General features: G+C 46.5%; 1 protein-coding gene across 5 annotated transcripts in view; it reads left to right on the top strand.

The window, feature by feature from the left end:
• The first annotated feature begins 872 nt into the window (after window positions 1-872).
• The window catches only part of MEAF6 (MYST/Esa1 associated factor 6), a 23144-nt gene continuing 13048 nt past the window's right edge, over window positions 873-10968 (top strand). For 4 of the 5 annotated variants that reach the window (XR_004259454.1, XR_004259453.1, XM_032246986.1 and 1 more), the window contains exons 1-4: window positions 873-1263; window positions 2369-2484; window positions 5051-5138; window positions 5272-5317. Coding sequence is in view for 2 of the 5 variants with exons in the window: in XM_032246986.1 (XP_032102877.1) it covers window positions 1174-1263; window positions 2369-2484; window positions 5051-5138; window positions 5272-5317 (340 nt within the window). In the remaining 3 variants the exon portion in view is untranslated. Of the gene's footprint in view, window positions 1264-2368; window positions 2489-5050; window positions 5139-5271; window positions 5318-10968 lie in introns of all 5 variants that reach the window. The other variant, XR_004259455.1, reaches the window with a different exon arrangement.

Here is a 10968-nt window from a genome sequence, read left to right as displayed (position 1 = left end):
CTCTCTTTCTCTCTCTCTCTCTCTCTCTCTCCCTCTCTCTCTCTCTCCCTCTTTCTTTTCCTTTCTTTCTGTCTCTCTGTCTCTTTCTCTCTCTCTTTCGATGGGAGTTTCACTCTTGTTGCCCAGGCTGGAGTGTGATGGTGCGATCTCAGCTCACTGCAACCTCCACTTCCCAGATTCAAGCAATTCTCCTGCCTCAGGCTCCCGAGTAGCTGGGATTACAGGCATGCGCCACCACGCCTGGCTAATTTTTTTATTTTTTAGTAGAGACCGGGTTTCACCATGTTGGCAAGGCTGGTTTAGAACTCCTGACCTCAGGTGATCCACCCGCCTTGGCCTCCCAAAGTGCTGGGATTACAGGTGTGAGCCACCGCGCCCCGCCTACTGCTTTCATTCTACAGATGAGGGAGTTGAGATTTGGTTACTTGCCCAAAAGGGCACACTTTATCCGTGTAGAGGTAGGATTTTTAACAAGGTAGTTCTTGCTCTAGTTTTGTGCCCCTAACCACTACACATATTTGTCTCTCCAAAGGGCAATGGGAAAATGGGAAGGCATTGAAAGACTTTAAACTGGGGAGTGATAACATTTGTTTTTGGCAGATCCCGGCACCACTGTGGGTAGTGAATTCAATGGGGCTAAGGGTGGAAATAAAGAAACTGTTGGAATAGCGTAACTCCAAACAGGGATGGCCTGAATGACCTCGGGAGGTGGCAGAAGGGGTAGACACAAGCAAATGGACTTGCGAGCTCTTCCGGAACCGAGTCCATAGGGGTTGACCTGGGATCACGTTTAACTCCGGGTGGAGAGTGAGGATGATAACCCGGTTTCTGACGCGGACAATTCGGTGGATAGTGAAAGTCATTCACGAGGTGGAATGAGGTGGGGCGCACAGGGGGCTTGGAGGCCTGAAGGCGAGCTCGGCTTTGGACACGGTAGATTTGCGGCTTCTGTAAAGCCGGCGGCCAGCCGAGGGGCAAGAAACGGCGCAAAGGGCCGAGACCAGAGGCCAGGTCTGTGGAGCTCTCAGAGCAGGATCTTCGAGAGTCCACGCCGGAGCGCGACGCTGCGTGCGTTTCCGGAAGCCGCGCGCGCAGGCGCAGTGCGGGGGGCGCCCCCTGGCGGCGCAGGGACCGCCCCCAGCCTCGCGCCGCCGCCGCCCGCCTCAGCCCAACATGGCGATGCACAACAAGGCGGCGCCGCCGCAGATCCCAGACACCCGGCGGGAGCTGGCGGAGCTCGTGAAGCGGAAGCAGGAGTTGGCGGTGAGGGGTTGGGACCGGGGTTGCCAGGCATGGGGCCCGGCTCCTGCGCTGCCTCCAGGCCCCGAGCCTGGCCGCGCCCGGCCGTTCATTATTCCGGGGGCGCGCCGCGGTGGGCCGGGAGCTCGGCGGCCTGAGGCCGCCGGCAGTTCGGCTTCCGGGCTGTGCGAATCCGGAGCGGGGAGGGAGCCAGGAGCCCGGAGCGCGGGAGGGGGAGGGGCACCGGCAGCCGCAGGAGGGGGCGTGGAGGGAGGATGGTGCCGGGGCCCTGGGCTCCGGCGCTAGGAAGGGCGAGCGTCCGTGAGCCGCGGTGCTGGGCGAGGCGGGCGAGTCCGTGATCTTTGCGGGGTGTGGGGTGGGGAGGGAGGCAGGACTGGGAGGGGGTTCTAGTCACCCTGTCTGGACTTTAGAGGATGGTGGGGAGCGTGTTCTTTTTGGCTCTAGGAGTAGATCCGTTGAATGGAGGTTTTTGATAGACAAGGATGTGATGTGTTTGGGAGCATCTAGAAGGTGACAGGCGAGGGAAAAAACATATTTTGGAGAATTCGCAATTGTGACAGGCACCCAGGATCCCGTGCACCCTGGTGGCTAAGCTCTTCCTGCCCTCGCGTCTCAGCTTGAGCACCCGGGAGGCCCCTCTCACCTGAAGCTGCCTTTCCAGGTTTCCATAGCAACTGGCAGTCCAGTGCCGGCGGCCTCTTTGAGCCTGCGAGAGGGGAGCAGGGGAGGGGGTTGACGCTGAAAGGCTGCTCACCCTCCCCTCCTCTGGTAGCTATACCTTTTGTGCGTGGGAGTGGGTATTGCGCAAGTTCTGCCTTAGCCTGGGTTCTTGACTCCGGATTTCTGTGAACCCTCTGAAGTTTATGCAACATTTCGCGTGTGTGTTTTTCTGGGGACATGCTTTATACATTCAGGGGTCCATCATCCCTAAAGGTCTAGACTGGCTTAGTCCTAATCGTCCTGCCCGTCCCTGTATCATCCATCTCTCCACAAGGATAGTGTGGGCAAGCTTGCGTTTACAAATCTAATATCAGGATTTCATTTGGGTTAAGACTTAAGTGTTTGCATTTACAAGGCATTATTCATGTCCCTGTTTTTCATCTCTCAGGAAACACTAGCAAACTTGGAGCGACAGATCTATGCTTTTGAGGGAAGCTACCTGGAAGACACACAGATGTATGGCAATATTATTCGTGGCTGGGATCGGTATCTGACCAATCAAAAGTGAGTGTCGGAAGCCAGTAGTGTTCCTATTGTGCTTTAGTAACTTTGGTTTGCAGGGCTGGATGCCCTTAGTAGCAACTTTGCTGGAGGCAGTAGTAAAGTGGTGGTGTGGTCTGGACTTGAACTCTTGGACTCTGGCTCAGGCCCTGCCTCACTGAATAATCTTAGACAAAGCTCACATCTGTAAAATAGGAAAAGTGGGCCTATGGCACAGAGTGGTTGTGTGAGGCTTAAATGAAGTATAGCATATGACAGTATTTTACACAGCAGCACTCTATTACATTTTTTACACGTTTTAATCAGTCGTCAGTTCTACCCTCACAGTATTTTTCTTTTCTTTTTTCTTTTTCCTCCTGAGTAGCTGGGAATTACAGGTGCATGCCACCATGCCTGGCTAATTTTTTAATTTTTAGTAGAGATGGGTGTCTCCATGTTGGCCAGGCTGGTCTCGAACTCCTGACCTCAGGGGATCCACCTGCCTCAGCCTCCCAAAGAGCTGGGATTACAGGTATAAGCCACTGCGCTCGGCTAAAAGTTCATTTTTTCCCATTGTGATTAACAAGTAATTTTGGATGCTACATTTTCAGATGTTATGAATATACTGCTCCCTCTAAATTTGTATTCAGTTGTTAGGCATACACTGTTGATGCTTATCTGTATCCATTATTACACTGGAAGTTGTAAAATGGTGGTTCTCTAATTTTATTATTCCCTTTATATATTTATTACCGGAATTCTGAAGAGGAATCTTCCTTTTTTGTCTTCTTTTCCTTTCATTCTCCCACATTGGCCCCTAATGTGGTCAGAGGGAGCCTCCTCAAGCTGGTTTGTTTGTCATTTTGACATGACCCTTTTACTTTTTGAGCATTCCATTGCTTTCTGGCCCAAAAGATATCCCATATTTACCTTGTGCATTTTCTGTCCCAGACCTGGTATCAGCCATTCCTCTTAGGAACCCTGGTTCTTTCTTTAAATTTGAGAATTAAGTTTATGTAAGAGACACTTCATATCACTCATCTGTTCTAGACTTTTAAAATAATAAACATTAAAATAAATACATATGGGCTGGGCACAGTGGCTCACGCCTAGAATCTCAGGCTGAGGCGGGCAGATCACCTGAGATCAGGAGTTCAAGACCAGCCTGGCCAAGAAGGCAAAACCCCATCTCTACTAAAAATACAAAAATTGGCTGGGTGTGGTGGCTCACGCTACCTTTAATCCTAGCACTTTGGGAGGCCGAGGCGGGTGGATCACCTGAGATTGGGAGTTCGAGACCAGCTTGACCAACATGGAGAAACCTTGTCTGTACTAAAAATATAAAATTAGCCGGGCATGGTGGCGCATGCCTGTAATCCCAACTACTCAGGAGGCTGAGGCAGGAGAATCACTTGAACCCAGGAGGTGGAGGTTGTGGTGAGCGGAGATCACACCATTGTACTCCAGCCTGGGCAACAAGAGTGAAATTTCGTCTCAAAGAAAAATAAATTAACCAGCCATGGTGGGGTGTACCTATAGTTCCAGCTACTCTAGAGGCTGAGGCAGGAGAATTACTTGAACCCAGAAAGTGGAGGTTGCAGTGACCTGAAATCACACCACTGTACTCCAGCCTGAGAGACAGAGTGAGATGCTGTCTCAAAAAGAAAAAAAAAAAAAATAAGGCCAGGTGCAATGGCTCATTCCTATAATCCAAGCACTTTGAGAAGGCCAAGATGAGTGGATTATGAGGTCAGCAGTTAAAGACCAGTCTGGCCAACATGGTGAAACCTGTCTCTACTAGAGATAAAAAAAATTAGCTGGGTGTGGTGGCATGCACCTGTAATCCCAGGTACTTGGGAGGCTGAGGCAGGAGAATTGCTTGAATCCGGGAGGCGGAGGTTGCAGTGAGCCGAGATTTCATCACTGCACTCCATCCTGGGTGACAGGGTGAGATTGTCTCAAAAAAAAAAAAAAAAAAGGCTGGGCATGGTGGCTCATGCCTGTAATCTCAGCATTTTAGGAGACCGAGGTAAGTGGGTCACCTGAGGTTAGGAGTTCGAGACCAGCCTGGCCAGCATGGCAAAACCCTGTCTCTACTAAAAATACAAAAATGAACTGGGCATGGTGGCGGAGGTTGCAGTGAGCCAAGATTGTGCCACTGCACTCCAGCCTGGGTGACAGGGCATGGTGGCAGGCACCTGTAGTCCTAGCTACTTGAGAGCCTGAGGCAGGAAAATCACTTGAACCCGGGATGCAGAGATTGCAATGAGCTGAGATTATGCCATTGCACTCCAGCCTGGACAACAGCGCAAGACTTTGTCATACATACATACATACATAAAATGAACATGTGAGAGCAAGACTTCGTCGTACATACATATATACATAAAATGAACATGTGAAGCAATTAAATCTCACGTCCCACAGTGGGGCATATACCATATATTGGAAAACATTGTTTTCTGTGTTCAGCATAAAGGCCATTTGGGCCATTCTAAGTGATATGGAGGCTTCCTGTATGGAACATGAGTCCTGCTTGAGCCATAGACATAGCTTGGTGCTCATAATGAGTTTCTTTTGTGTGTTTTAGAAACTCCAATAGCAAAAATGATCGAAGGAACCGGAAGTTTAAGGAAGCTGAGCGGCTCTTCAGTAAATCCTCAGTTACCTCAGCAGCTGTAAGTGGTGGTGGTGGGGGAATATTTCTGTGGGCTGTTGTTGGGGAATGTGAGTTTTCTCTTTCCCTTCCTCTGGGAATGCTCTTCTGAGGTCTGTGGTCACTTTTCTAGTAACTGGTGGCTTTTCTTTTAGGCAGTAAGTGCATTGGCAGGAGTTCAGGACCCGCTCATTGAAAAGAGTAAGTTTATGTTTTTATGTTTCTCATCAGTTTATTTTTAAGCTACCATAGCCCTTATATTTAATTCATCTGGTTGTGTATCTGAGGACTGCATTTCTTATGCTCTTCCCTCTTTTTCCTAGAAGTTATTAAACTTTTAGGGTATCCTTAATCATGTTTTCTCCGCTTCCCCATTTCAGACAAGATCTTACTCTGTAGCCCAAGCTCTGGAGTACAGTGACATGATCATAGCTCACTGCAGCCTCAAACTCCTAGGCTCAAGCAGTCCTCCTGCCTCAGCCTCCTAGGTAGCTAGGACCACAGGCATCTGCCACCACACCTGGCTAATTTTTCAATATAAAAGAGACAAGGTCTCTTTTTTATATTAAAAATTTTTTTTTATTTTAAATTTTTAAAGAGACAAGGTCTCAACTATGTTGCCCAGACTAGTCTAGAATTCCTGGCATTAAATAATCCTCGAACTTAAGCATCCCTAAGTGTTGGGATTACAGGTGTGAGCCACCATGAGTGACCAATCATATTTTTTCCTTTTGAGGAAGAAATTACGCAGCCCTTCCTGCCTCTTCTGTCACATAAAGATTGGCTTTTGCATCTCAAAGGTGCAAAGCTATATTTTTATTCCTGGTAAAGCTTAAAACTTCTTAGGGAATTAAAATTAAAACGATAACTTTTATGGAAAATTTCAATTATATCTTAAAAATCCTCAAGTACCCATGCACCCAGTTTAATAATTCTTAGAAAATGCTCATCTTGGCCCAATGCAGTGGCTCACACCTATAATCCCAACACTTTGAAATGCAGAGGTGGGAGGATCGCTTGAGCCCAGAAGTTCAAGACCAGCCTAGGTGACAAAGCAAGACCCTGTCTCTACAAAAAACTAAGAAATTAACCAGGCTTGGTGGCATGTGCCTGTACTCCCAGCTATTAGAGAAGCTGAGATGAGAGGATCGCTTTAGCCCAGGAAGTTGATACAGTGAGCCATGATCATGTCACTGATCCAGCCTGGGTGACAAAGTGAGACCATGTCAAAAAAAAGAAAAGAAAAGAAATGGTCCTTCTGTAAATAGGATGTACCTGTCTGTTCTTAAATATAAAATGGAAAATGGAGAGACAGTACCACTTACTTTGTAAATTAATTCTGTCTTAACATTTTTTGTATGTAAGCCATACAGTCTGATTTCCAGTGATGGGTTATAGATTTGTGCATTTATCTTTCTGAGTCAGACTCAGTGTAGCTGTATTGGATGTTCTCTGTGTATTTCATCATGTTGAAATACAGCCTGTTCTCGGTATTACTGTGTACTTCTTTTCAGATGGTATATCTTGTTGCTGGATCTAGTTCTTTTGTTTGCATTGGTGCAATGATATGAGGAAAAGGGATTTTAGTAGTTTGGAAATTAGAAGTACTTAATCATTATCTCTATGTACAGATTTCTAAATTTTTGGCTCTGCCCTCAGCCTTTTTCCTGGCTTTAATCCTGCATTTCCTTTTTTTTTTTTTTTTTTTTTTTTTGAGATGGAATCTCACTCTGTTGTCCAAGCTGAAGTGCAGTGGCATGATATCAGCTCACTGCAACCTCCAACTCCTGGGTTCAGGCAATTCTGCTTCAGCCTCCCAAGTAGCTGGGACTACAGGTGCACGCCACCATGCCCAGCTGATTTTTGTATTTTTAGTAGAGACGGAGTTTCATCATGTTGGCCAGGCTGGTCTCCATCTCCTGACCTCAGGTGATCCACCCGCCTCAGCCTTCCAAAGTGCTGAGATTATGGGCGTGAGCCACCACGCCCAGCCTTAAGCCTGCATTTCCTTCTAGACATTTCCACTCATACCCACTTGAACATTTCTTTTTTTTTTTTTTGAGACAGAGTTTCACTCTTGTTGCCCAGGCTAAAGTGTAATGGGGTAATCTCGACCCACCACAACCTCTGCCTCCTGGGTTCAAGCGATTCTCTTGTTTCAGCCTCCTGAGTAGCTGGGATTACAGGCACATGCCACCATGCCCAGCTAATTTTTATATTTTTAGTAGAGACGGGGTTTCACCATGTTGGCCAGCCTGGCCTCGAACCCCTGACCTCAGGTGATCCACCAACCTTGGCCTCCCAAAGTGCTGGGATTACAGGTGTGAGCCACTGTGCCCAGCCCAGACATTTTATTTAAAACAGAATTGTTCTATTTCCTTCAGAATTTGTCTTCACAGATTTTTCGTGATGGTACTTCACTTTTCCCTCGCTCATAACTCTGTACGTGTCTTTGACTCCTTTCTGCCAGCCTCGTCAGCTATACCAAGTCCTTTTGATTTTTCTTTTACTATGACTGTCTACTAAATCTTCTTTTTAATTAATGCCACTTCTAGAATGTAGAGCTATATCATATTTTTTGTAGAGGAATAAAACTAGTTAAGGAACACCCTGGACCTCGCTCCTATGAGTTGAGATGGAATGTTATCTGACTTACTTTGACTTAGTTTTCTTATTTTTTTTTGGAGATGGTGTTTTGTTCTTGTCACCCAGGCTGGAGTGCAATGGCTCAATCTTAGCTCTTTGCAACCTCCTCCTCCTGGATTCAAGCAATTCTCTTGCCTCAGCTTCCCAAGTAGCTAGGATTACAGGCGTGCGCCACCACATTGGCTAATTTTTGAATTATTAGTAGAGATGGGGTCTCACCATGTTGGCCAGGCTGGTCTTGAACTCCTGACGTCAGGTGATCCACCTGCTTCACCTCCCAAATTGCTGGGATTACAGGCGTGAGCCACTGGGCCTGGCCTTGATTTAGTTTTCACAAGAGCCTGTAATCCCACCTTGGTTTAACCGATCATTCAGTATATGGCTATTTACCTGCCTACCTGCAAGAATAACTGTACTTAGATACTTGTCAGGAAAAGAATCAAAGTTACTGCTTTCAGAAGCTTGACTGAGATAAACGCTTATGTACTGAATATTTTTGGCTGAGCACAGTGGCTGGCTTATACCTGTAATCCCAGAATTTGCGAAGCCAATAGTCTCAGCTACTCAGGAAGCTGAGGTGGGAGGATTGCTTGAGCCCAGGAGTTCAAGGCTGTAGTGAGCCATGACACTGTAGCCTGGGTGATAGAGTGAGACCTTGTCAGAACAAAACAAAACAAAATCCTAAAAAGGCTGGCGAGGTGGCTCATACCTCAGAACTTTGGGAAGCCAAGGTGAGAGGATCTCCTGAGCCCAGGAGTTCACGACCAGACTAGGGAACATAGTGAGACCCTATCTCTACCAAAAACAAAACAAAAATTAGCTGGATGTGGTGGCACACACCCTGTAGTCCCAATGACTCAGGAGGCTGAGGCAGAAGGATCAGTTGAACCCACTAGATCAAGGCTGCAGTGATTGTGCCTGCATTCTAGCCTGGGTGACAGTAAGACCCTATCTCAAAAAAATAAAAATTATAGTTCTCCTTATGTATTTTTTCTTTTGTTAGATTTGCTTTTGTGGTCATATCTGAGAAACTATTGCCTAACCCGGTGGCATTTAAGATTTTTTTTTTGAGACAGAGTCTCGCTCTGTTGCCCAGGCTAGAATGCAGTGGTACAATCTTGGCTTACCACAACCTCCGCCTCCTGGGTTCAAGTGGTTCTCCTGTCTCAGCCACCCGAGTAGCTGGGACTATAGGCGCTCGCCACCATGCCTGGCTAATTTTTGTATTTTTAGTAGAGATGGAGTTTCACTATGTTGGCCAGGCTGGTCTCAAACTCCTGACCTCATAATCATCTCACTTTGGCCTCCCAAAGGGCTGGGATTACAGGCGTGAGCCACCACACCCGGCCTGGCATCAAAGATTTTTAATTTTAGCTCCTACATTTATGTCTGTGATCCATTTTGAGTTAATTTTTGTGTATAGTGGGAGACAGTGATACAGCTTCATTCTTTTGCATGTGAATATCTAGTTGTTCCAGCACCATTTGTTGAAAAGACTTCTTTCTTCATTGAATTGTCTTGTCATCCTTGTTGAAAATCAGTTGACTGTAAATATAAGGGTTCATCCTGGGACTCAGAATTCTAGTCCCTTGATTTATATATTTATCCTTATGCCAGTACCACACAGTGTTGATTACTGCAGATTTGTGTAGTATGTTGTTTTTTAATGTGAAGTCAGTTTTCTTGAACATCAGAAGGGCAGGATTGTCTGTCAGTATATTTTTTCTGTAATAGCTTCATAGCTCTAGGCAGGGATGTCCGGTCTTTGGCTTCTCTGGGCCACATTGGAAAAAGAGTTGTCTAGGGCCACACATAAAATACACTAACACTGGCCAGGCACCGTGACTCATGCTTGTAATCCCAGTACTTTGGGAGGTGGAGGCTGGCAGATCACCTGAGATTGGGAGTTCGAGACCAGCCTGGCCAACATGGTGAAACCCCATCTCTACTAAAAATATAAAAAATTAGCTGGGTGTGGTGACGGGCGCTTGTAATCCCAGCTACTCGGGAGGCTGAGTCAGGAGAATCCCTTGAAACTGGAATGTGAAGGTTGTGGTGAGCAGAAATCATGCCATTGCACTCCAGCCTGGGCAACAGGAGCTAAACTGTCTCAAAAAATCAGTCAATCAATCAATCAATAAAATGCACTAACACTAACTATAGCTGATGAGCTAAAAAAAAAAATCTCATAATGTTTTACGAAAGTGTACACATTTTTGCTGGACTGCATTCAAAGCCGTCCTGGGCTGCATGAGGCCCATAGGCCTTGGGTGGGACAAACATGCTCTAGAGTTTCCTTTTCTGTTATTTTCCTAAAATGCGTTCAAAAATAGGTTCAAGGCCGTGCGCAGTGGCTCACGCCTTCAACATTTAGGATCCTTCAACATTTGAATAAAGTGAAAGTCTTCCCTTACTCATCTTTATCTATTAAGAGTTTAGCCGGATGCTGTGGCTCACGCCTGTCATCCCAGCACTTTGGGAGGCCAAGGCTGGTGGATCACGAGGTCAAGAGATCGAGACCATCTGGTCAACATGGTGAAACTCATCTCTACTAAAAATACAAAAATTAGCTGGGCATGGTGGTGCATGCCTGTAGTCCCAGCTACTCGGGAGGCTGAGGCAGGAGAATTGCTTGAACCCAGGAGGTAGAGGTTGCGGTGGGCCGAGATTGTGCCATTGCGCTTCAGCCTGGGTAGTAAGAGTGAAACTCTATCTCAAAAAAAAAATAAAAATAAAAATAAAGTTCAAAAATAGGGTTTCATAATTTCTAAGATTTGGCTATTTCTCTCTTCTGCTTTTTGGGGATTGTCTCTTTCCTTTATTTCATATACCCATATGCTACTCAATTTAAAATCTCTTCCCCGCAGATTATAATATAAAGACCATAGACAGAAGAAAACTGAGCCAGGTGTGGTGGCTCATGCCTGTAATCCCAGAACTTTGGGAGGCCGAGGCAGGTGGATCACCTGAAGTGGGAGTTCCAGACCAGCCTGGCAAACATGGCAAAACCCCATCTCTACTAAAAATACAAAAATGAGCTGGGTGTGGTGGCATGTGCCTGTAATCCTAGCTGCTCTGGAAGCTGAGGCAGGGGAATCGTTTGAACCTGGGAGGTGGAGTTTGTAGTGAGCCAAGATTGCATCACTGCTCTCTAGCCAGGGTGCAACAGCAAGACTCCATCTCAAAAAAAAAAAAAAAAAAAAAAA

The sequence above is a fragment of the Sapajus apella genome, unplaced genomic scaffold, assembly GCF_009761245.1.
Source record: "Sapajus apella isolate SASKATOON/1434 unplaced genomic scaffold, GSC_monkey_1.0 scaffold62, whole genome shotgun sequence".
NCBI lineage: Eukaryota > Metazoa > Chordata > Mammalia > Primates > Cebidae > Sapajus > Sapajus apella.
The sequence above is the reverse complement of the archived record's forward strand: the minus strand, read 5'-3'. Positions and strand labels throughout refer to the sequence as shown.